At 42.8% G+C, this 26,851-nt stretch overlaps 1 protein-coding gene across 5 annotated transcripts in view; it reads right to left on the bottom strand.

The window, feature by feature from the left end:
* lpp (LIM domain containing preferred translocation partner in lipoma) overlaps positions 1-26,851 on the bottom strand; it is a 275,115-nt gene that overhangs the window by 15,192 nt on the left and 233,072 nt on the right. For all 5 annotated transcript variants that reach the window (XM_015962371.3, XM_015962372.3, XM_015962374.3 and 2 more), the window contains one exon: positions 3,711-3,889. In XM_015962371.3, the coding sequence (XP_015817857.3) occupies positions 3,711-3,889 (179 nt within the window). The remainder of the gene's footprint in view (positions 1-3,710; positions 3,890-26,851) is intronic.

Genomic DNA, 26,851 nt, shown 5'->3' with positions numbered 1-26,851 from the left:
GGTCGGATGTGATGAGACGAGGCCTCTCGATGAGAAAGTTGATTAACTGCAGAATTAATTAATAAAATGGCAACTCTAAAGTGTCCCTATGTGTGAGGGAGTATAGTATTGGTGTGTGTCCCTGTGATGACCTGCAGACCTTTCCAGAGGTTCCCTTGCCTCTAACTCGATGCCTGCCGGAGATAGACACCAGCTGCCTGACCCAACTGAGGAATAAGCGGTTAACACACTGAGGGGGTGATAAAGTGGACCGCTAATGCATATGAACGTGATAACAAGCTTAGGGAAAGACGAGTGTTCTACTTCAGCGTTTTTGAATGATTTTGTCAGAGGTTTCTATGGTGACTGAAGTGTAAATTCAAGCCTTTCATAATTTTCCAAGGCTGTTTTTGGCAATTGCATTCAGTGTTTTTTACAGTCAACAGTTGTATGCATATAAGTGTTTGTGTGTCTTTCTAATGCAGCCGGCCCCGGCACGATGTCAATCACCTTCAGGTAAAAAAAAAAAAGTGTAAAATCCTTCCCGATAGCAACTCATTCATCATGCTTGGAGTTTGTCGGAGTTTGTGGGTTTTCGTTTGTTCACCCTTCTCAAGAAGACCATTTATTCTCAACGAGATTAATATTCGAGAGTTTCTTGAACATGAACCAAAAACGTTGATGTTTTGCTCTCTGAGCCGAGCTCTGTACTGGTGGATCAACTTTAAGAGATGGTCCTGATAACGCTGGATCATCTTGGGCATCCTGAAGATTAGGTCGGTTCTCATGACACACAGAGAAACTGTGATTCACCTGATCAGTCTGCAGTACATTCTGGTTGCATGGTAGCACAGCAAGAAGGTGGCAGATTCAATTCATGGCTGCTTGCTTTCTATGTGGGATTGGCATGTTCTCCCCAAGCATGCATGGGTTTATTTGGGTGCTCTCGTTTCCTTTCACAGACCAAAAATACACACGTCAGGTAAAAACTAAGTTGAATAATGTAGAATGAAACAATCTTCTAAATAACGGGTAAACAAAGATTATGCAAACTATAATCCCAAAACCTGAGGCACCAAACCTTATGACAATTAATATCTGTGCCATTGTCAAAGCCTTTGATCACAACGGAAGACTAAAAGAAATGTTCAAAGTGTGGAGTGGATCTTGTTTTGTGTTTGACTAACTTAATCAGAAGCATGGGGGGGGGGGGGGGGGGGGGGGGCTATAACTGTGACAAGTGAACCAGATGGCAGACAAGATCCAGCTAGATCTCTCAGTCAAAGTGAGGATAATTTAGGAATCTGAGACAAAAAGTAACACAATTGTGGCTTTTTGTTCCGTGTCCATGTAACTGAGCATCACGCCTTAGTTACAGATAATCTACTGTGATGATTATGAACCATTTATTAGATCAGAAACAGCATGATGATAGAGGTAAATAGCACATATGTCTTACAGATGGAAGAAAAGTGATTGTATGTAACACATCAGACATGGCGGGTTAGCACAATGCTGGAACAACAACATCAGTTCTGGGTTTGGGGTAAATTGTGAGCAGCTGTTCTACTTCAACACGAAACCTCTTGTTAAACCCAGTCAGCAATGACTATAAAGGCACGGCACAGTGCTGTGTAAGTTCACATGAAATACGAACCAAGTCCGAACTCAGTTCACAAAAACAAATGGAGTTAATGCATGAATAACGTTAAAGATTCAAAACTAAATTCAGCCACAAAAATCAACTAATCGTTCATGTCAGAAGGTTCTTAAACATTGGTAGATGCATCATGTGGTCCACTGGTTTTTCCTAACGTGAAGCTGATGTTCTGCTCTTCTTCTCTACCTCCAATATGAACAAGGATGCGGCAGAGGTGAGATAAGCAAATGTTAATTACATAATCAACATGTTTTCAACCACAGCATAATGCGACTAATCTCTTTTCAGGTGGAACTAAGATGTCAGGGGTCTAATTTTAGATACATTTACACATAAAGAAAGGAAGTGACAATGGTTCAAAGTTATTTTCCACTTTACCCCCACTTCCTGCCTACTGAAATATGGATGTTCATTGCTGCATCAACTCACTAGCTTGTTGCACGAGGATTCCGGTGCATATAAGTTTATTACATAAACACTAATTTTGTTCCAAAGGCCATCCAATAAAAATGAGAGCAATAATAAGTCCTCACAAAGATAGGATGACATAGTTGTGTGTGAGTAAACCCAGTAGAAAACTAGATGTTTTAGAGGAAAGTATAAACAGCTTTCTTCTGCAGGAGAACCTCAGGTTTGTTTTTAAAGAGCAAGTCACCCCCAAATCAACAATTTTTTTCTGATAAACTATATAAATGTGTGTCTAATCGTGCTGCAGACACGTGTCGTCAATAGTTTTGCACTTTAGTGCATTTTAGTTCAAATTAAAATTTTCTGCCTGAAACTGTCAGTGTTGTGCCGTTGTCAGGTAAAAACTCTTCACTGGATTTGAATTTAAATCTGCCATCGCTATTGGCTAAGAGGTATGCTATGATGTAAACTGGTACATTATGATGTCACAATGTCGTGAGTGTGTGTATTTGTTAGTGGCTCCACCCTCTCGGTCTGCTAGGCAACAGCATTTGTTGCATTTTTCAGACAGGAAGTGGGAGTGGAGTACGCTTCCTGTAAGGGGTGACTTGCTCTTTAAAGTCACTTGGTTTTAAGACCCAAACATTTTTCATACAGCTAATGTAAAATGATCAGGATGACACCGTAGCTTATGACAGTAAACTCCAACCAATCAGATCAAAGAAGCCTCAAAGGAAAGTCGGTTGAAAAACACCATCAAATAGATTTTGGTGAGAAAACAAAATAATTTTTAAAAAGTCAGTTTATGAATCAATACAAGAAGAATATAACACTTTTATAACAGCAGCCTTTTTATGCCACATTTTCACTGTAAAAACTAAAACAAAGAGGCTGTTTTTGGAATGAGGGGTCCACTTTAGCATGAGCCTGTTGCACTAAACTTTGATCATATGTGAAACGCTCTGCAACTGAGAGGAAACTGAAAACTACCCAAGCTCTGAATGTTCTTTCTCTGTATTTTGATGTGTGTGTATTTCAGCATTTTTTAGAATAACGTGATCTGAAATGTTTTTATAAACACAAACAAAATGATTAAAATTAAAAACCACAGCTAGTACCTGAAATAGTGTAGACGCGGCCTGAAAAAACCCACCTGAAGCTGATCGGTCCAGAAAATAATTTTATTACAACTCTGAACGAGTATGTCATGTTGTTCATTGTTCTGATTGGTTCTAGCACTGTTCAGAGACAGTTTGAGAGACAACGGTGGATTTCGCCCCCACGACCAAGCTCTCTCTATGGGTTGGAGTAAAATTACACATTCACACATATAGGAAGGTTTGTCAGGCTACCCAACAGCTGTAAGAACCGCTTTTCTCAATAAAATACGATCTTAGGTTCAATCTGGCATAAAAGTGTCTATTTGAAGCATTTCTGAGCTTTACTAAATGCATTATTTTATAAAAAATATAAACTTGGTTTGATGTGATCTTTTTTGCCCACATCTTGAAACGTTTGGACATCCTTATCTTCACCATAAGCACAATAAACAACCCATGAGTGAAGAGTCTTGATCGAAGGGATCGTTTTTGGTGATGCGAGGTTGAAGTAAACGTGTTTGACTGGAGAAGGTTAAACTGCAATGACCAGTCTGGGTCCTTACTTGTGAAAGTCCTCGATGCAGTGGATGTGGTTGGAGGCGTCCACGGTGAAGGGGATTCCATCCAGGCTGCGGTGGCACACCACGCAGGTGAAGCAGTGAGGGTGATAGGCCTTTCCTGTTGCCCGCAGGATGCGCTCCATGATGGGCTTACTGCAGACGTTGCAGGTCTCCAGGGTGTTCTGGACACACAAACATTCGAAGTTTGAGTTACGACACGTATTTTATGTCAATAAGACTCATTAAAGGACGTTTTCCGGCTATTCCTCTAAATGTGAGCATGTGATGTGAGACTACTCCCAGCCAGCGTTCCACTTTGTTCCAAATTCTAGGCCTTTGTAAAAAAAATTCCAAACTTCAGACCTGCCCTCCAGCGGAGTTGTCCTCGAATGCCTCTGAAGCTAAAGGGATCTGATTAGCGCCCACCCCCACCCCCCAAACACAAACAACCATTTTTCAGCGGCCCTCTCCCACACTCCATCCTGCCTCATGCAAGAGTGTGTGCAGTAAATATTTCCACTTTGTGATGACTGCAGGATTTCTACAGCCAGGCGACTGGGCCGACTGCCCGCAGGGGAATGTGGCTACTGCCTCCCCCCTGACTTATCTGTGGCATCTCTCCTCTTAATATCAGCAGAGAGACGCCATTTGTTATTTCAATATTTCATAAATAACCAGAGCCTCTAGAAACGGCGGTGCCATTACAGAGGGATGAATTTATCATGTACGGGTGATCGATGAGGCTGTGCGCGAGCCGATGGGCTCTGCTGCTGCTGCTGACTCGCGCTCAGGCATTTCCTGGATCTCCTTTGCCTCCCCCTTCCACCCTCCCTCTCCTCTCATTCTGCGCTTCGCTGGACTAAAGAGTGCACGGTTCAGTTGCTCCCATTGGCCCCCGCCGTAGAAGCAAGCTGCCTCGGTGTTTCCAAACATGGCTCGGGGTGTGTAGCAACACTGCACTGCGTCATCCGCTGCCTCCCAGATGCGCCGGCGGGCCCTGCCGTTTAAGATGACACTTCTGTGACTGCCCGGCCGAGGTAAAACTCCCGGCCTTCTCCTTGTCTCACACACTACGCAGTTAGAGTTCACATGCTAATGAGCAGGGATGCTTTTCCACAGGATGAGGTCAGCTCCTGATCTGATTCTCAACACGACGGAGGGCGAGAGGGCAGGAGAGGGGAGCAGCTGATGTATGACTCCAGGCTGGAGAAGAAAGTGGTTTGAAAAACGGCCGTTTCTTCAAAGCACTCCCGCAGAGGCAGTATTTCATGAAAAGCAATGTGTGCAGACAAGCTCTGCATTCCCCCTCCTCCCCTCTCCTCTAAGACGGTAATAGAAATAAACATTATTCCCTGGGCAACATTTGTGTATAAACAATGTCCATATTGCAATCCTGCGCGATCCTGGAAGTGGAATAAAGCCTTTAATGAGCTCGCTGCGTCGAACCCTTGAGGTTTGCTGCTCTCTCTTGCATGCACACACACACACACACACACACACACACACACACACACACACACACACACACACACACACACACACACACACACACACACACACACACACACACACACACACACACACACACACACACACACACACACACACACACAAGAGGTAGAAAGATATTTGGGAGAAGGAGGGGCGGGGGTGCATATTTGCAACCTGAGAATCAGAATAAGACACGAGGGCCAAGCAGCATTAAAACCTTCCTCAACTCATCCGCCTGCATTCCTGCTTCCTTATTCTCATCTGGCCTTCACGTGGGAATACCTTGCCCTTGTTTAGCTTAACTAGAGCATATGATTTCACAGCACACAGTTCCTCCGGGCCACTGTAATGAGTTCGCTACTCAAAAGACAAAATTTCTCTCTTTTTTCCAAAGACGATAAAATTCTATGACCTCAATTCAGTCATTCAGCTAAGTTCCTGTTGTTTTTGCTTCGACTTCCTCTTTGCTTGGGATTGGTTAGCATTAGCCTGACATCCGCACAGAGGCTGTACACGTGTTCTGGTCTCTGGCTGGAGTTAACTTCCACTCCCAGTTTGGGGAACTCACCACTAATCAGTTCATGCCCTCTCCTTCAGACATCCAGGTCCTCTGCACGCCACTAGAGGGCTGTAGACGTCTGCACATGTCCGCACCGAGCTGCTTCTTCCTTCACTAGATGTGATATATTCCAGCATATGTGTTCTCTCTCCCCCCACCCCTCTCTCTCCTTCATACATTTGTGTAAGTGTTTGCCCAGAAGGCTAAACAAATGTCTAGGCAGATGAGGTAAAGTGAATTTAGGTCAGACAGCCTCCTGCTGAACCGAGGGGTGAGTGAAGTGCATTAAAGTCAATTGTGGCTCTCTTTTCTTGCTCTAAACTGTTTCCTTTTGGCTACAAAGTGCTCCCAGATTACCAAAAACGACCTGCACGGTCCAGCACGGCGTCTTAGGTAACAGGCTCCATGATGGCATTTGACGCAGCTGTCTGTGAAACCGAGGTGTGATGACAAACAAATGAGAAAACCCGTGCGCTACGCTTTTGATGTCACGCCATCCACTTCTGAAATGTTTATTACTTTCCAGCCGGATTAAATCAAACTCTATTTGTTAAAATAAATCATGTAGCGTGATGAATTGTCCATCTTTGACCTAAAAGGCTCCATTTGCTCTGCCCAAGCAAAACCATAAGTTTCTGACACAAGCCTAATCTACAAGATACGGGCCAAGGCCACTCGTGCTCTTTGCTCTTATCTAAGCTGTCGCTTCCTCGGACAGCACAAGAAAGAAGAATTCTTATAGAAACAGAACTTTTCTCTTTAAATAATAATTAAATAACGTCGGTTAGTCCAAATAATCACGTGAAGCTAATGTTCAATCAATCTGTGAAATGAGAATATTAATTCTTGATATTATAATCCTATGATAGTATTTTAATAAGTAATATAACTTTAAACTAGACACTAGACTGATCACACGTAATGTTAAAAATCACATGACACATTTCCTTTTTCTGATCCAATCAGAACCTTCCAGATCTAAACTATTATAAAACTACGCCCCACGTCATCTTAACTTGAGTTCCAAGCGTTCTTAAGAAGTTATCGGAGTGGCCAATCCGTAACTTTCCTCTTAAAGCCGAAAGAACCGAACGACAAGCTGAATTAAATCTGTTGCATGTTCCACCAGCTGCAACGATTCCTTCAGAATAAAAGCTGAACCATCGACCCCTTCAGGGTCTCGCTGATGCCAATAAACTGTCGTGACCTGGGAGTATCTCTAGACGGGACTGGTTGGTAACTGCGGCTTTGCTACAGGCTTCGGTTCCAGACAAGGTCCAAGCTGGACCTCGACACCTCCTGATCTAAACGGGGACTTCCGCTGGGTACGTAGACCGACAGATGGCGTCTCAGTGTGTGTTATAATCTCCAAACCAAAGCTTGGAGCGAAACACCATTTCACTCCCATCAGAACTAATTGTTTCTCTGGGTTTGCTGGTTCTGAACATATTTCACACACACACCATCCTCAGTCTTACTCCACCTTAGTTCATCATCACATAGTGTTTAAAGTTAGTCTTGTTTAATTTGTTTAGAAATAAATCTTTTAACTTTTTAAACCTGACTCTCTCTTTCTTGAAGTTGATACGAAGTGTTGCGCAATCCCTGCAATAAAAAGATCCGATCTTCTGGTTAAATTTACTCAGAGATCCATTAAGGTGACCTCATATTTCATGATATTTCACATTATGGTTTCTAATTAAATGTAAGAACATCTTCTCTACAATCAAAACATTTCTGTAAAACAGCTTTTAAAACGAGTCACATATAATACTGAGATATTTCACGAGAATTGTGATTAAATTAACCAGTAATGAAGTCACATAACGAGAACAACAGTGATGGGTCAAAAATGAAGCCGTTCTCCCTTCCTCTGCTCCCTTCTCAAGAAGCAAACAAATAAATCAGTTTCCACTCCCCAACATCCGATGTTGTTTAAACACATCTGATGCATGTTTGAGAAAATAAAACACTGGAGGAATGTGGCGTAGCGGAACATATAGTTAGGATGAAGCTGCTCACCAGCCCCGCCAACACTATCAACACAGATTTTACACCTATCTGTTCTCTCCTCTCACACACAGCCAAGCCGAGCTGACATGAGGCAGGCTGGAGTTCAGCGAGACCACACGCAATTTATGTCCTGGCACACTGAACTCAGACTGGGCCAGATTTACAGATGATCTGACTCTGCCTGCGTGTGCGCGCATGTGTGTGTGTGTGTGTGCGTGTGTGTGTGTCTCCTACCCTCACAGAATGTGGTGGTCAGTGCCAGGCCATGCTGAGTGAATTAGCTACACCATACTGAAGGCAGCTCAGGAATATCTAACAAGGGTCTTATGAAGGATGGAGTACAGCGCTGTTGTTGTTTGGTTTCATGTGGACAGAATAACGGACACCGACTTGTTGGTGAACTGAGTTAAAACACCGACCACCAGACTTCCTGAGGGAAAGTGTCGGCTGATTTAATGGACCCTGACAAGTAGATTCTCTCACTTTTATTGCTTTAAAAGGGTCAATCAAGTAGGACAAACAAAATCTTTAAAGAGATAATGGGTCATTTTTACCATTAATCTCTGGAAATATTAGGGATGTAAGAAAATATCGATATGGCAATATATCGTGATATTTTTTTCCAGCAATATTATATCGATACTCAAAAGCTGTTTATCGGAAATATCGATATGACAATATATCGTGATTTTTCCCCTGTAATTATTACATTGGTATTCAAAAGCCGTGTATCTAATTCTTGAAAGAATTTACATGCAAACATTTGTGTATTTTCTTTTTGTTTTGTGCAATTCAATCACCTCCCGCTAGTTGGCAGCAGTGTGCAGTGGGTTTTGTTTCCACCATTGAAATGTACATCCCTCCCTCATGGTTCAGATACCTCATGTTAAACATGTTATGTATCAGTTTGGACTGTTTACTGAACATTCTTACAATAAATTCAGTAAAATAAATTGTTTGTAACGTCTGACTGAATGTATCGCAATATATCGTGATTTATCGTATCGTCTCCCCTGTATCGTGATGTGTATCGTATCGCCAGAATTTCAAAAATACACATCCCTGGGAAATATCCATCAAAATGTTATTGAAAATGAATGAAATGATGCCCAGTTGTTGACAAATATTGGCGGCTTCGTAACAAATAACCATAAAAAGCAGGTGTGAAATACATGGGAGTGGGTCTAAGTCTCTGGGTGATGCCAAATTAGAGGTCATGCTTCCTTTTATTGGAGCCCGTGAGGACAAAATGCGTTTAATGATTGGTAACAAACGATTACAAAACCTTTTTCATTCTTAAATGTTGTTTTAAACATTTACCTCTTCACTTGTTGCCAGTGATGAAAGGGAGTCTGATGTGCTTGTTATTTAGCTAAAGTTTTCACTCCCCAGGGCTTTTTGACCCTAATGGCCATCCTTTGATATAAGGTCTTACGCCAACACAAAAATACTGCCCCCTATTGGCAGCAAAAACACACAAGCTCAGATTTATAAAGAGCTAACTTTACACTAAAGTAGGTTTGGTTGCATACAGTTCTGTGAGAAGAACCGACCCTAAACTGTATAAAGAAGTGCAACTGAGTGTTTATAACAATTGGTAATAAAGCTTTATAGACTTGTGTTTTACAGCAGCTACTTTAGAGGGGTTTTCCAGCAGGTATGACTAGTTTAAGGTCAAAGGTCAAACATTCGCCTCATGCCAATAAAACCATAAGCATGCTGTACAAAACATAAAACATCTCACTAGATGTCACAACTCAGTCCTAAACTACACATTTTAGTCCTGCTGACAGGAGGCCAACGATCTGATGCCAGTAAAAGAAAGGCTCCTTAAAGAAAATGAATTCATGTTTCTCTGAGTGAGGTTACTTTGCTTCTCTCTAACCTTCATGTTTTTAAGCTTTACGGCTATGACCAAAATAATGAAGTAGACTGCTCAAAATATCCCCTAACACCAGTGGGTGGCATCATGTTTGCTACACCAACACATCTCGTTCCCCCCCCCCCCCCCCCCCCCCCCCGTGCTTAACAACAACAAAGTGTCCTGTGGTCCAGAAAGCATGTTTTCCAAACCCTTCTGTGACACGTGTTACACCAGTCTACACCTGAATTTAACGAGAGGGGCTTCCACTGGAAAAGTCCTGCAGTGATTTATATGTTTATGCATGTTGATGTGATCAGCTTCTTTGTTCTTCTCAATGCTTAACAGTGTGAACCCTAGGGCTGGGGGTAAACGATTATTTTTAAAACGATTATTCTGACGATTATTTTATCGAATAGTCGACTATTCTAATGACTATTTAGAAAATTAATCTAATGATTATTTTTCTATTGCACAATTAACAAAAACCAGAAAATCTCAAATAAATTCCTCAAAAAAATTGATAAATTCTTACTGTAAGAGAATAAACACTACAGGCCTTCCATGCTTTTATTGTGTTGCAGTTGGTTATGTTCTGGTGACGTGTAGAACTTGGGAGTGCAGGCTGCTGCCTGAGAGGTGGTAGAAGATGGAGTGTCTCCATGCTGCTTTGTTTTGGTCACTTATGTGCGTGAGGCGAGTGGTCTTACGGGTTAAACCAAACTCAGGTAATATTTTACACTAAACCGACAACCCACAACACTCTAAATGTAATAAAAGGGAGATCTGCACCACAAAAAAGATGAACTCTAAACCAAAACGTAACAGCTTATCCCAATGCAAGAAGCTGTTAGCGAAGATGCTAACAGTAGCTTTACCAACGTTAAGTTCAAGTAACCAAGTTTAAATAAACCAAAAACACCCGGCAGCAAACAGACCAGCACGGAGGAGAGACTGCTACCACCAAAACAGCTCTCCTCATGTCTGAAAGAAGCTCCTTAATGAAGGGAGAAACGCTCCCGGTGATTTTCTACATCTGCGATAGAGACGGAGCAGCGCATCTGACCCCGGAAGTTGTTGTCCGTTGCCGGGAGACGAAGGGGAAAAACAGGAAAATAATCTAGTAGTGGACGGACGTTGTTCCGGGTCTTCGGTATTTGGCGGAGATGTTAGTGAAGGCGGAGAAGAGGGCGAACTAGAGGAAAAACAGGCAGATTCCTCCTCTATTTACAAACTCCTGGGGATGCAACAAGTGGGCGCGGTGCGTCGACTTCCGGATCTGACGTCGACAAATTTTTAGAATCGAGCCGTCGACTTCGTCGAGGCTTCGCTACAGCCCTAGTGAACCCTTAAAAAACGGGCTTTATCTGAAAGGTTTAACAGATAAAAATCATAAAAACTAAACTCTGAAGTGATGGGAAGAGGCCATGTGATCTGGTGAGTTTAGACTGAAGGATACTGTGCTGAGGGAACAAAGACCAGCAGATGCTCCCATCATGCCTGGTGGCGGGTGTGAAAGCCTGTGGGGGCAGTGTCATGGTCTGGGTCAGTTAGTCCGGTGAAGGTTTAAGAACAACATGATCCCAAAACACCAGGTCAGGTGAATGAATTAATTTACGGAATGATCTTGGTCCTTTTAAACTCTCAGTGGAACTATTGAAATAATCCCAAGGCGAATGGACTCTTTAGTTAGAGATGATGTGCTCGTACGAAAGGTTTTCTGAGAAACGTCTGTGGAAGACAAGAAAAATAAGAAGTAATTTTTTAGTCCCAGTTTGTTTAAAAACACCCTGAGCCTGAAAACGGAAAGGCAGGGCAATGTTGCTGCGTGCAATGATAATAAAAGTGTTCTATTCTAATTAGAGCATGATGACATTATTATGGAAACAGACCAACAGTCACATATATGAACACGGAGAAAGCAGTTCCACTTTATTATACTGTTGGAAGTTTCATCTAAAGTGTCTTGTTTACACCAAATCAAATTCAATTTTGTTCATATAGCGCCAAATCATAACCCCGGCTTTCCACAGGAGCCGTCAGCAGCACGTTACTGCAGCAGCACGTCACAGCTGCTGATAGGAACCGCTGTGGTCAACAGAACCTTTTCCACCGGAGCCGTCAGCAGCACGTTACTGCAGCAGCACGTCACAGCTGCTGATAGGAACCGCTGTGGTCAACAGAACCTTTTCCACCGGAGCCGTCAGCAGCGCGAGTCGGCCGCGTCTCAGGAGTAAGTAAGTAAGTAGTAAGTAACTTTATTTGTATAGCACCTCTCACAGACAAAAAGGTCACAAAGTGCTTCACAAGTTAAAAGGCAACAACATATAAATACAGTAAAATACAGCCACAATATACATAGTGTCAAATAAAACCAATCTGAATGAGACTAAGTTTAAAATGCCTGGAGAAACAAATGGGTTTTAAGATTGCTCTTAAAAACATCAACTGAGTCGATTGAGCGTAAAGACAGAGGTAGCTCATTCCAGAGCCTAGGAGCGACGGCCTGGAATGAGCGATCTCCTCGTGTCCTGAACTGAGTACGTGGGACCATTAAAAGGTTTTGATCCATAGATCTCAGCCTGCGAGAAGGCGTGTAAGGGCAGAGCATGTCTCGAACATACAATGGAGCCAGACCATGCAGCGCTCTGAAAGTCAGCACAAGAATTTTAAAATTTATGCGAAATGTGATAGGAAGCCAATGAAGAGCTTTTAAAATGGGGGTAATGTGGGCCCTTCTGTTGTCACGGGTCAGAATTCTAGCTGCACAATTCTGGACTTGTTGTAAGCGGGACAGCTCTTTTTTGTTTAGACAAGAAAATAAACTATTACAGTAGTCTAAACGGGATGATGTAAACGCGTGAATAATCAACTCAAGATCAGCTTTAGACACCATTGTTCTGAGTTTAGAAATTTGTCTCAAGTGGTAAAAACAGTTTCTAGTTAACTGCTTTGCGTGATGTTCAAGAGACATTCCCTTGTCAAAGAAAACGCCAAGGTTTCTAAGGGTAGGTTTTACAGACAAGCTCAGATCACCTAACTGCTGGTGAATCCCTGGAGCAGCATCATCGGGGGCAATCACCAGTACTTCAGTTTTGTCTGAGTTCAGCCGTAAGGCATTTGCACCGAGCCACTGTTTGATTCGCTCAAAACATGATAATAAAGAATGCAATTTTTTAACGTCAGAAGGCTTGAAAGAACAATACAGCTGAAGATCATCAGCAAAGAGATGATAGGAAACATCATCGGCAAACTCCTGGATTAGGTTTCCTAAAGGAAGGATGTACAACAAGAACAAAATCGGGCCCAAAACTGAGCCCTGGGGTACTCCACACCGTAGATCAGTTGGGTCAGACAGGATCTGGTTGACTGAGACACTTAGGCTTCTCCCGGATAAATAGGATGTAAACCACGCCAGGACAGAACCTGACAACCCAACCAACTCGCGGAGCCTACTCAGCAAGATCTCATGGTTAACCGTGTCGAATGCGGACGAAAGGTCTAGTAAAACTAGGACCGTGCATTTCCCAGCGTCTGCGGACATCAAGATGTCATTGGACACTTTAAGCAGCGCAGTTTCCGTAGAGTGGTGCTTACGGAAACCGGACTGAAACCTGTCAAAGATATTGCGATCCTGTAAGAAGGAAACCAGTTGTTCAGATACCACTTTCTCTAAGACTTTGGACAGGAAAGGGAGTTTTGATATCGGTCTAAAATTTTTAGGATCTGTTGGATCCAGATTAGATTTTTTGAGTAGGGGTTCCACAAAAGCATGTTTAAAACAGCTAGGGAAAACGCCAGAAGAAAGGGACAGGTTAAACATTCTGGTAACCCAGGGACCAATGGCATCAAATACTTTTGAAAGGAGTTTACAAGGTAAGACATCAGCCAGGCAAAAAGAGGGCTTCATTGTGGTTACCAAAGCTAAAATATCATCCTGTGTTACAGGTGAGAAAGAGGACCACGCGTGCGCAGGGAGTTCATCAATATCATCATTACATGACTGAAAAGATGGGAGTTTGTCTTTGATATTTTGAATTTTATCAACAAAGTAATTAAGGAATTTGTTTGCATCTGCTTTGTTGAAAACAGGTGTAAGAGGCGCAGCAGGAGCCACAATAGAGCTAATAGTGTCAAATAAAACTTGTGGTTTTTTCTTGTTTTGGATAATCAGTTTGCGGAAGTATTCAGACCTGGATTTTTTTATCAGCTCATTTAGAGAAAGCATAAGGTCCTTAAGGTACAGCCTATGGACCTCGAGTTTAGTGGACTTCCACATGCGTTCCGTTTTCCTGCACAGTCTTTTAAAGTTCTGAATGCTGTCATTTATCCAAGGAGAAAATGGTTTCCGAGTTACCCTGTTAGATTTAAAAGGAGCAACCACATCCAAAATGGATTTACAGCGACTATTTAGGCTGTGAATAAGGCTGTCCACATCCTGAGATTCCAAAAACAAATTGGAGTCAAACATCTCAATGAATCTAGCTGCTGTATTCTCTGAAATAATGCGCCTTTGTGGGATGACCACAGAAGGCGTAGACTCAAGATTAAAGTGTAAATCAAATAAAACACAGCTATGGTCACTCATGTGGACATCCTTCACACAAAGATTGGAAATATTCAGATCAAGGGAAAACACAAGGTCTAGAGTATGGCCTGCATGTCGCGGCCTTTACGCGCCGGTTCTATTTTCTACGCGCGACGCCTCTGAAACGGGTCAAGTTCGACATTTTTGGGGAAGGAAAGACAGGAAATCGGACGCGGAAATGGAGAGAAGCTCCCGAGATTTTCAGATTAAAGAACGTACTGCCTTCCCGTCGCTTTACTTTAAAAGAGATTACTAACTGTGCGGCCCCGTGAGAAGTTATCACCTAGCTAGCGGTCTCCTTTGTTTTTCAGGTCCGTATTGGCGATTATAAAACGGACAGAACATAAAACACAAACCATGTTGTAGTTTTCTCCTGCTTGTTGTTGTGTTTACTGACGAAGTCACTCGTGTGACTTCGTGCTCGGTCGGTGACAGCAGCTCCCCTGCTGCTTCGCGTCTCGTGGGAAGGGCCAAGCAGCAGCTTACGCGAGCAAGACGTGCTGCTGCAGTAACGTGCTGCTGACGGCTCCGGTGGAAACCCGGGGTCAGAGTCGTCTCAAGCAACTTCACACAGTAAACATTCCAATACAGGTCAGTTCATTAAGCCAATCAGTAAAAAGTTTCCTATATAAGGAATCCAGCAGATTGCATCGAGTCACTGACTAGCAGAGGTGTGACCAAGTCACTGCTTTGCAAGTCACAATTAAGTCACAAGTCTTTCCAGTCAAGTCTCGAGTCAATTCCAAGTCAAAGACAACCAAGTTGAGTCCAAAGTCAATGATGTGTAAGTCCAAGTCCTTAACTTTGAATTTTCAAGTCATAATCAAGTCATCTGTCCAACATCAATTTAATGACAATGATAATAAATACATTCCAGAAATAAAGCTTCTTAAAGCTTCATTTATTTGCTCAACAAGCAGAAAGTGCAACTGAAACTGATTATAAACAAAATGCTGCTGCATTTAGCCGTACCAGATCAAACCCAGAACCAAGAATGTCCATGTCGGGCCACTTTTGTGCTAAATATCAAATATGCTCAAGTCATCATCAAGTCAACAGATGCAAGTCGATTCAAGTCGCAAGTCACTGGCATTCAAGTCCGAGTCAAGTCAGAAGTCATTAAAATAATGACTCGAGTCAGACTTGAGTCCAAGTCATGTGACTCGAGTCCACACCTCTGCTGACTAGTGACAGAGTCTTTACAGCAATCCTCATACTAAGCAAGCATGCAGCAACAGTGGAGAGGAAAACTCCCTTTTAACAGGAAGAAACCTCCAGAGGAGCCTGGCTCAGTATAAGCAGCCATCCTCCACGACTCACTGGGGATGGAGAACTACAATGATAAGTTCACTGCTTTACACGATGAAGCCTTCCAACGGACCATCTCTCTGGGCCCAAAAACCATAAAGTGGGTGCTGATGGCGCCCGATCATGTTCATCACCAAGGTGGGACGTGAGGTCAAAAGGTCCAACCGTGTTATCTTTTAGGCACCTGAGTATCACCTAATCTACCACACACAATCATGAGGCTTTTAAAAGAATCAAAGTAAAACATCGAAAAGAAAAAAGTCACATGAAAACAAATGTTTTGAGAGGTATTTTAATTATTCAGTCATGAAAACAAACAACGCATTTTTCGGAATGAAGAAAAAAATAGCCCTCAGATCATTTTATTCAAGTTTTTCTTCTGCTGTGATCAGTTAATTGATGCATAAAATTCAATTATTGTGTGCAGGTGAGGACATCCACGTGTTGATACAAAACAACCTTGAAAGACCATAAAAGACCTTTTGGTCTCATGTTCGAGTCTGGTAATGAACATGACTGGGCGCCACGAGAACCCAGTTCATGGATTTTGGGCTCAGTGAGACTGAAGGTCGACCTCCTGCTGACTCAGATCACATGATTGAAGAAAAAAAAAGATTTAATCATAGAATACATTTTAGCTGTTAAAGTGCTCAACGGATCAAAGAATGACTCTAAAAAACTATTTCATAAAAAATGCCAACCTAAAATAAAGTTTTTGTCCAACATGGCTTCTGGGCATAATGCCAGAGACATTCTGTCAGCACAAATGATAAATGACCCGCACTTGTATAGCGCCTCTCAGAGTAAGGACTCCAAAGCGCTTTAAACTACCGTGCATCATTCATTCATCCATTCACACACTCATTCACACACTGACGGTGATGAGCTACGATGTAGCCTCAGCTGCCCTGGAGCACACTGACAGCACAGGCGCCATCGGCCCCTCCGACCACCACCAGCAGGCGAGGTGGGTTAAGTGTCTTGCCCAAGGACACAATAGCAGAATTCTCCATCCGGAGCCGGGATCGAACCTGCAACCTTCCGATTACTGGACAACCCGCTCAACCTGTTGAGCTACTGCTGCCCCAAACAGGAAATGACGTGCATTTCTCATTAAAATGATCCTGAATTAATAAAACAGTCTAAAAGTACTGAAAAGCAGAGCAAACGTTCTACCGGTGTATACACGATTCGTTATGGCAGCAGTCAGAACTTAAAGAGCAAGTCACCCCCTACCAGAGTCTAACTCCACTCCCACTTCATGTTTGAAAAATGCAACAAATGCTGTTGCCTGGCAGACCGAGAGGGCGGAGCTGCTAACAAATACACACACAGGCTCACGACAGCATTGTGACATCATAATGTACCAGTTTACATCATAGCATACCTCTTAGCCAATAGCGGTGGCAGATTTAAATTCAAATACATTGCAGAGTTTTTACCTGACAACGGCACAACACTGCCAGTTTTAGGCAGAATATTTAAATTTTAACTAAGATGCACTGAAGTGTCAAATTATTGACGACACGTGTCTGCAGCACGATTAGACACTCGTTTATTTAGTTTATCAGCAAAAAAAGTTTATTTGGGGGTGACTTGCTCTTTAAGTGGTACAACCTCCTACAATCACAGCGTGATCTTCTCAGAACCACGACTCACACCTTACAATACAGCCGGCTTATGTGTAACTTTGGCCATAAGATCTCTGAAATAAGTTTGTTTTTCTACAAGAAACGTGTGACTACATGTAGACACGTTGTACAATGTCTAAAGCAAAGAAGGAAATGAGGGATTTTTGATGCAGAGAGGTTGTTGGGTGTGTTGTTGCACTTTGAGCCAAGTCATAGCGGCGCTGTCCAGAGAAAAATGTGAACAATCTGATTGAGGGATGGTTGGAACACATTTAAATCTCCACATATTTGCAGAAAGATCACGGGGGCACTCTGATTTGTGGTCTTCTCTGGAAGTGGATTGGTGTGAATAAAAATTTTTGTTACAGCTGCCTCCCTGCAGCCTGACTCTCACCTGAGACCCTTACAAGTTTACATCCTCGGCCCTACGACATTCAGTTTAAATCTACTTTCATGTCTCAGATGTGTTTCCAGTGATCAGCGCTGCCCTCCTGCCTCCATCTGTCTGTCAGTGTGGTTTCTAAGCATCAGGGTCAGCATCGTGAACATATGACGATGTATTAACACGACTTGACTCCTTCACAAAAATCTGTCATTTATGATTGCGTTACGTAAATCACCCACTCGACTCTCCTCTGTTGCCTGGATGCACAGACCTAAGGTATGCGTGTTTATGTGTGTACATGTGGGTGTGAGTGAGCATGTCATGCACTGGAAAGTGATTCCACTAATGGTTTGCTAAATCAGAGGATCAGTGACCTTAAAACTATTAGCTCAGAGTGTTTGTGACACTCATCTGCGTGCGCGTCGCTCAGTCCGGTCGAGTGATCTGAGGTTTGGGTGTTTCTGAGCTGGAACGGCACTGCTTCATTTGATTCTGCCTCTCTCTCTTTCTCTGTCAGTGTGCTAAATTCACACTAGCTTATGGATGACCGGTGCGTGCAGGAATGGGCATCCCATCAAGGCTTTAACATCTGAACACACTCAGGATTCTCAGCCAATGAGATCCCTTTCCCCAGCAGCCCGTGCACGTTCCACTTCTTTTATTTTTTACTGTTGACAATTTAATGCCCAATGTTATTTGCTCAGAGAGATAGCTAATTTTTTGCTGTGTGATGAAGTCAAACATGAGCTAACAGGAAGGGACGGGGTTGACACGCAGCTCATGGCTTGCTTGGACTTTTCTTTAGAATAAAAAGGTGGCAGTGGGCCCCCCGATCCTTCTCTCTTTCTCTCTCCCCAACTAAAGCATGGAGGCCAGCCTGCCTGTCCGCCTTAAATTCAGCTCCGCAGCAGAATGTGACCCCTCCGGACTTTGGGCAATGTCTCCTGCTCTGGTTACAGAGAGAAACTGACAAAGACCCCGGCAGTACTTCTCTCATTGCCATGAGTTAGAGTGACATTGTGATGGGTCAGCACTGGGTCACACATATTTTTCTCTCCTGCTTGCTCCTGTTGGGGGGCTGTTGGACCATAAAGAAAACCCAGAACCTGTTCTATGGATTTGCACTCATCCCTTATCCACACCGTGTAATCAAATAACCCTCGCGCTTCTTATTCACTTCCCTGTAATTGATAGGACAGCTGCATTTCCTGTAGTAGGGGTCAGTAATAAGAAGTAATGACTTTTTTGAATTCTGTGGGCTCACACCCACTGTAAAGCAAAATTATACACACACATAATTGTCTTGGCAAGTCTGGAGACGCACTAAGATGTAAAATCCTATTCATGCAAGTGCAATCTAATTGTCTCTCTCCTTTGAGGAATTAGACCGAATTAATCACGTCTGAATATACAGAACTCAATTAGAAGTCAGCAAGCTAAAGCAGACAGCCATGAATATTTGATGACAAAGTCAGCAGAAAGCAGAGCCTCTGTGTGTTTGCGAGTGCATTTCAGACGACAAGTAAAAGCAGCGTGGGAGTACACCTGCCCTCTGCACGACAATAAATGTACGGAGGGCCCCGAATGCACCACGCTGGCTTTAAAACCCCTGGATCTGACTACCTGGATATCCATCACTGAGGAGTGACAGGTGTGTGGGTGGTGTGCAGTCGTCTCTAATTAGAGCTATACCAGTGCTACATTACAAACTTTGCTCTTGTGCTGAGCTTTGGCGGGGTGCGAGCGGTGTAATGATGCTCAGAGACTGGAGTTATTGTTTCCTCTGTCCTCTTTCCCAATGACAATAGCAGCTTTAGGGGAGTTCTCGGGGAGATCCCATTGTTAGTTTGGAGAGTCTGGTGTGTTGTGCTGTGGAGGACATCCGTCACCAGGAGCACCCGATCCAGCTGGCACCCTGACTGTCGCCTCTGGGTGCTCCAATACCCTCAGCAAGATCCCTTTGATATCGGGATTGTTTGATTATGTTGCCCTCATTTGAGCTCACTTAGTTTTTAGGCTGACATTCTCCCCACCTTGATAAGAGATGAACAACAACAACATCACAAACACAAACCATCCAGTTCTGAGTGTGCTTGTTGCTATATTGTTCAGTTCAGTTTTATACATCTGAGCTCAGCATTCAGACTAAAACTATGTTACTTTTTCATTTTTCTGCTGTAGGGTCTTCCCGGTTAGGATTAGGGATGGATCTGATCTTATTGTTCATGAGTGTGTGTGTACATGTTTATGTATATGTATGCACATATATATTTTATTGTTGCCTAACACTGGTTGAACCCTTGTCACAGTTTTATGTTTTTCCAAAGCTTTTATTTACTGTATTTTATGTGAAACTTTTATGGCAGCCTCCTTGGCCAGGGCACCTGAAGCCAACAGGACCGCATCATCTGCAAAAAGCAGAGACTTGGATCCCTAGGCCACATTGTAAATCAGTAATCTTTACTTCTTCTGTAGGAATTCCTGCAAATTTTAGGTAAACTTTACAATTTAAGAACTGAATTGCTAAACAAATAGAAAAAAATTGGTAACTACAGCTAGTTTTATTTAATAGAGGTGGATCTGGGTGGAAGCTGGCTGCAGACTAGTGTCGGCAGGTTTTCCTCATGCATGTGTGGGCATTCTCTAGGTGCTCCGGTGTCCTCCCACAGATCAAAAACATGCATGTTAGGTTAATAGGAGAGTCTAAATTGTCCCCAGGTGAGAGTGAGTTTGTAGCTAGTTGTCTCTTTGATGGACTGGAGACTTGTCCAGGGTGTCCCTCGTCTCTTGTCTGATGTATTCTTAAGATAGGCACAAGCTCCCTATTATCCTAGTGAGGACGAGTGGTTCAGATGATGGATGGATGGAAACTGGGTTACCTCTAATAAATCTAACTATTTTATCTAGCCTTTTACAACTTTATCTCAGTATTTCAACATTTTTTCATTAAACGTTTAGTGAATATTGATATTAATCTTTAAAAATAATTTTTTTCTCACAACTTTTGTTAATTTCTGCTCCATTATTTAGGAAATGTAAATCCAGCATTTAACGTGTTGGCTTAGAGTTACATAAAATCATTTTGTTCTGTTTCCATTGCTCATAATTAAAAAGGAGGATGCATTGTTTTATCAGGTCAAAATCACTGATAAAACTGTATGCTTCAACTATTTAGAATGTATTATAATATTTTTGAAGCTAATGCAAACAAACACATTCATCTATTTAGATTAATTTTACATTAAAAGTAGAAGCAACACAAAGAAACAAAAACAGCCCAAGAGTTTAGACAGCCTCTGTAACTAAGAATTAATTAGATACAAAAATAGAATTAGTGAAAAAGTTTAGCTACTGACAACGAAACCTGAATGTACATCAGCACACTCAGACTGGAGAAGGTCAAATGTCACCAGTCAGGCTGATGGGTGTAGTGCTGTCTTTTTGACAGCAGGAAAATCTTCCATCGAGCAGAAAAAAGAAAAAAAAAAAAAAACATTTTTCTTACAAATAACAGAGGCATAAAATGAGATCCTGAGACGCTCCCTGGCGGTAAGGCGTTTCCTGTTTTCAGTGTTGCACTACGTGTTGCTGTTTGGTGTTTGTGGCTTGCTAAAACTGATTTAATTTCTCTGTACTAGGATATCTCTGAGTTATTGTGGCACATAAGCACGCTAAAACACACATTTTTCTGTTGTTCCACCTAGCTTTTAGGGAACCATTTGAGTTTGCACACAGTTTATTTGGTGTTGAACAGTTTGCTCGTCCAGTTAGCTTAGCCTCAGCACGGCTATGGCTACTTCTGTCTCTGCTTCTCCATCTCCTATCTCTTGCTCTCTGTGTCAGATGTTTAGTTACTCCTCTGCCTCCTTTAGCGATAATGGTACGTGTAATAAATGTAGCATTTTTGTAGCTTTGGAGGCGAGGGTGTCGGAATTGGAGGCCCAGCTCCACGCTGTTGAAAAGCCCGTAAACAGCCGTAGCTACTTAGCTAGCGCAGGGCTAACTAGCTCAGAACCACCCCGTAGCGGTCCTCCAGCAGAACCCGAGCAGCCGGGACCTCAGGCCGGCTGGGTGATGGTACGCAGGAAGCATAGAACCCAGCCTGTGGGCCACCACCAACCCGTCCACATTTCTAAAAGATTTTCCTCGCTCAGTGACTCTGATCATTGGCAGCTCCATAGTGAGAAACGTAGCATTAGAGACTCCAGCAACCATAGTTAAATGTTTACCTGGGGCCAGAGCGGGCAACATTAAATCTTACCTGAAACTGCTGGCTAAGGACAAGCGTAAATACAGTAAGAATGTTATTCACGCTGGCGGTAACGACACTTGGTTACGCCAATCGGAGGTCACTAAAATTAATGTTGCTTCGGTGTGCAAGTTTGCCAAAACAATGTTGGACTCCGTAATTTTCTCTGGCCCCCTGCCTGATCAGACCAGTGACGACATGTTTAGCCGCATGCTGTCCGTCAACCAGTGGTTGTCTAGGTGGTGTCCTGAAAACAACGTGGGCTACACTGATAATTGGAAAACTTTTGGGGGAAAACCTGGTCTGATGCGAAGAGACGGCATCTATCCCTCTTTGGATGGAGCAGTTCTATTTCATCTAGTCTTAGCCCTTAAGCTAGCTGCTATTGGAAGGATGATCTCAGCATCAGCCAATCTTGAAGAGCTTAAATGTACGCCCACCGATGGTGGGCACCCTTTCTCTTCATGATTGGCTGATGCTGAGATCATCCTTCCAATAGCAGCTAGCTTAAGGGCTGTGACTAGACTCATATAATCTGGGGTTACAATACGTAACCAACACTCTTCTTTCTAGGAACATGGCCAGTTTTATTAGTCCTCCATGACTACCCAGGGTCCAGACCAGGAAGCAGAGTCGTAGCTTAACCCACCCCTCTGCAGCTTCTGTACTGTTACCCACCCACTACCCCATAGAGACAGTGTCCTGCCCACGGCCAAAACCACACAGATTAAATATCAGGCTTAATAAAGCAAATCATGGAAATCTCATAAATATTAGAACAAATTCAACTGAGCAGAAAACTAGAAAAATTAAATGTGGATTGTTGAACATTAGATCCATTTTTTCTAAGACTTTGTTAGTTAATGACTTGATTTGTGATAATCAGATCTCTTTGCTCTCTCTCACAGAATCCTGGCTGCAGCAAGAGGACTATGTTAGCTTAAACGAGTCGACTCCTTCTAATTATTTAGATCATCATATTGCTCGAAGTACAGGGCGAGGAGGAGGAGTAGCAAACATTTTTCATTCGAACTTATTAATCAATCCCTTACCAATTAATAGCTACAGTTCGTTCGAACATCTTATTCTTAGTTTTCCTAATCCAGATAGCAAAACTGTAAAACCACTCTTGTTTGTAGTTTTATATCGTCCACCAGGCCCTTACTCTGAGTTTTTGGATCCGATCTCTGATTTTTTATCTGATTTGGTGCTAAATACTGATAAGGTCATTATAGTGGGGGATTTTAACATTCATGTGGACATTGAAAATGATTGCCTCAATGTAGCCTTTAGTAATATATTAGACTCAATTGGTTTTACCCAAAGAATACATAGCTCCACCCACTCCTGCCATCATACATTAGACCTTGTGCTGACTTATGGCATAGAGCGTGAGGAAATAACGATCTTTCCACATAATCCAGTCCTCTCGGACCACTTTCTGATAACCTTTAAGTTTTTTATAACAGTTCTCGAGAAATGAAAATGAATTTCACTATAGTCGGTCTCTATCTGACAACGCAGTTGCATCTTTTAAATCAACTTTTCCATCTTTACTGTCCTCAGCATCTCAGAGGAACATAGCAGAGGGCAATATTTTCATTTCTAGCCCCTTAGTTCATAATGTTACTTCCTCTTTACGTGTGGCATTAGATGATGTTGACCCTTTAAAAAAGAAGGTAACTACGGAGAGGAAGTTGGCTCCCTGGTTTAATTCTCATTTACGAGCCTTAAAACAAAACTCTAGAAAATTGGAGAGAGCATGGCGCTCTACGTACCATGAGGAGGCCTACCTATTCTGGAAAAATAGTCTTGTGCTTTATAAAAATAAGCTTCGACAAACTAGAACTGCTTATTTCTCAGCGTTAACTGAGGAGAATAAGCATAATCCTAAATCTCTTTTCAGTACAGTTGCCAAACTTACACAGAATCATAGCTCTGAGCCATCTATTCCCTTAGCCCTCAGCAGTAAAGACTTTATGGGATATTTTACAAGTAAAATGAATTCTATTAGAAACAAAATCTTTAGCATCCTCCCTAATGCGATTTCTTATTCCTTGGTAAGTGAGGCAGTATCAGAGTTACCTGTAGAACATCATCTGTGTTTGATCCGTTTTGATCTAGTTGAGCTTTCAGAGTTATCAAAAATATTAGCTTAATCTAAACCTTCAGCTTGCATTTTAGATCCAATCCAATTCCAACCAAATTATTTAAAGATGCATTTCCTTTGGTTACTGCCCCCATTCTAGATATAATCAATCTATCCTTAGTAAATGGGTATGTACCACAGGATTTTGAGGTTGCTGTAATGTAACATACCTCCATCTAAAAAGGCTAGGTTATCCAGAGTTATCTCTGTACTTATGCTGCTATAGGCTTAGACTGCTGGAGGACACACTGACCACTTTTCAAACTCTACTACTTTCTTATACAATCTGCTCTTTAACTGTATTATTTCCTGCAATTTCAGCTGTTAACTTTATTTTTTCTCCCCAGAAGAAGCTGCAATGATGTTCTGCTGAGCTGTGGTGGCCTCATGGAGGGGGCCATCGGCTAGCACACTGCTGCTAACCACTTAAACATTCTCCCTCTTCTGATAATAACTTTTTGCTTTCCTTGACGTTGGATGTGCTACTGCTAGTTTACCTGTTTAATTATAGATCCACTAGGATAAATACAATAAAGTTTATCTCTCGCCAAATAGAATATTTACTAAGAAGTCACAATGTAACCATAGAAACACCACTTGGGTGTGGGTGTGTGTGTGTGTGTGTGTGTGTGTGTGTGTGTGTGTGTGTGTGTGTGTGTGTGTGTGTGTGTGTGTGTGTGTGTGTGTGTGTCTGCTCTGTCTTCTCGATCCCCAGTGAGTCGTGGTGGATGGCTGCTTATACTGAGCCAGGATTCTCTGGAGGTTTCTTCCTGGCCCCTTACTAGGGCAGCAGTAGCTCAGGTGGTAGAGCGGGTTGCCTCATGATCGGAGGGTCATGAGGTCGATTCCAGCTCCCGCCAGGGGTATCCTGCTGTTGTGTCCTTGGGCAAGACACTTCACCCAACTTGCCTGTGTTAGTGGTGGTCAGAGGGGCCGACGGCGCCAAATGGCAGCCTCGCCTCTGTCAGACCTCCCCAGGGTGGCTGTGGCTACAAGTAGCTTACCATCACTAGCAGTGTGTGAATGTGAGAGTGTGTGAAAGCGTCTTTGGGGGTCTAGAAAAGTGCTATATAAGTTCAATGTATTATTATTATTATTAAAAGGGAGTTTTCCTCTCCACTGTCGCTTTATGCTTGCTTAGTATGAGGGTTGCTGTAAAGTCACTGACACTAGTCAGTGACTTGATGCAATTTGCTGGGTTCCTTATATAGGAAACATTTTTTCTGATTGGCTTAATGAACTGACCTGAATTGGAATGTTTATTATGTGAAGTGCCTTGAGACGACTCTTGTCGTGATTTGGCGCTATACAGGGAGTGCAGAATTATTAGGCAAATGAGTATTTTGTCCACATCATCCTCTTCATGCATGTTGTCTTACTCCAAGCTGTATAGGCTCGAAAGCCTACTACCAATTAAGCATATTAGGTGATGTGCATCTCTGTAATGAGAAGGGGTGTGGTCTAATGACATCAACACCCTATATCAGGTGTGCATAATTATTAGGCAACTTCCTTTCCTTTGGCAAAATGGGTCAAAAGAAGGACTTGACAGGCTCAGAAAAGTCAAAAATAGTGAGATATCTTGCAGAGGGATGCAGCAGTCTTAAAACTGCAAAGCTTCTGAAGCGTGATCATCGAACAATCAAGCGTTTCATTCAAAATAGTCAACAGGGTCGCAAGAAGCGTGTGGACAAACCAAGGCGCAAAATAACTGCCCATGAAGTGAGAAAAGTCAAGCGTGCAGCTGCCAAGATGCCACTTGCCACCAGTTTGGCCGTATTTCAGAGCTGCAGCATCACTGGAGTGCCCAAAAGCACAAGGTGTGCAATACTCAGAGACATGGCCAAGGTAAGAAAGGCTGAAAGACGACCACCACTGAACAAGACACACAAGCTGAAACGTCAAGACTGGGCCAAGAAATACCTCCAGACTGATGTTTCTAAGGTTTTATGGACTGATGAAATGAGAGTGAGTCTTGATGGGCCAGATGGATGGGCCCGTGGCTGGACTGGTAAAGGGCAGAGAGCTCCAGTCCCACTCAGACGCCAGCAAGGTGGAGGTGGAGTACTGGTTTGGGCTGGTATCATCAAAGATGAGCTTGTGGGGCCTTTTCGGGTTGAGGATGGAGTCGAGCTCAACTCCCAGTCCTACTGCCAGTTTCTGAAAGACACCTTCTTCAAGCAGTGGTACAGGAAGAAGTCTGCATCCTTCAAGAAAAACATGATTTTCATGCAGGACAACGCTCCATCACACGCGTCCAAGTACTCCACAGCGTGGCTGGCAAGAAAGGGTATAAAAGAAGAAAAACTAATGACATGGCCTCCTTGTTCACCTGATCTGAACCTCATTGAGAACCTGTGGTCCATCATCACATGTGAGATTTACAAGGAGGGAAAACGGTACACCTCTCTGAACCGTGTCTGGGAGGCTGTGGTTGCTGCTGCACGCAATGTTGATGGTGAACAGATGAAAACACTGACAGAAGCCATGGATGGCAGGCTTTTGAGTGTCCTTGCAAAGAAAGGTGGCTATACTGGTCGCTGATTTGTTTTTGTATTGTTTTTGAATGTCAGAAATGTATATTTGGGAATGTGGAGATGTTATATTGGTTTCACTGGTAAAAATAATTAAAATGGGTATATATTTGTTTTTTTTGGTAAGTAGCCTAATAATTATGCACAGTAATAGTACAATGACACGTTGAAGCTCTCGCATTAAAACAATCCCAAATCCCTCCATGTCAAGGGAGCCATTAATTGAGCATCCGAGTTTATCGGCATCAGCGTGTATTCAAATTGGCAGCGATAAGCCTTGTGTGGAGGCTAGCCAGGGAGGTGCCATGCACAAAGGCTGAGGCAGTTTGTGGGCCAGAAGTGTGACTGTGGTTGGTTGGAGGGAGAGATAGCAGGT

Source organism: Nothobranchius furzeri, chromosome 16 (assembly GCF_043380555.1).
Source record: "Nothobranchius furzeri strain GRZ-AD chromosome 16, NfurGRZ-RIMD1, whole genome shotgun sequence".
In the NCBI taxonomy this organism is placed as follows: Eukaryota; Metazoa; Chordata; class Actinopteri; order Cyprinodontiformes; family Nothobranchiidae; genus Nothobranchius; species Nothobranchius furzeri.
Note: the sequence above shows the minus strand (reverse complement) of the source record. Positions and strands in the feature narration are given on the sequence as shown.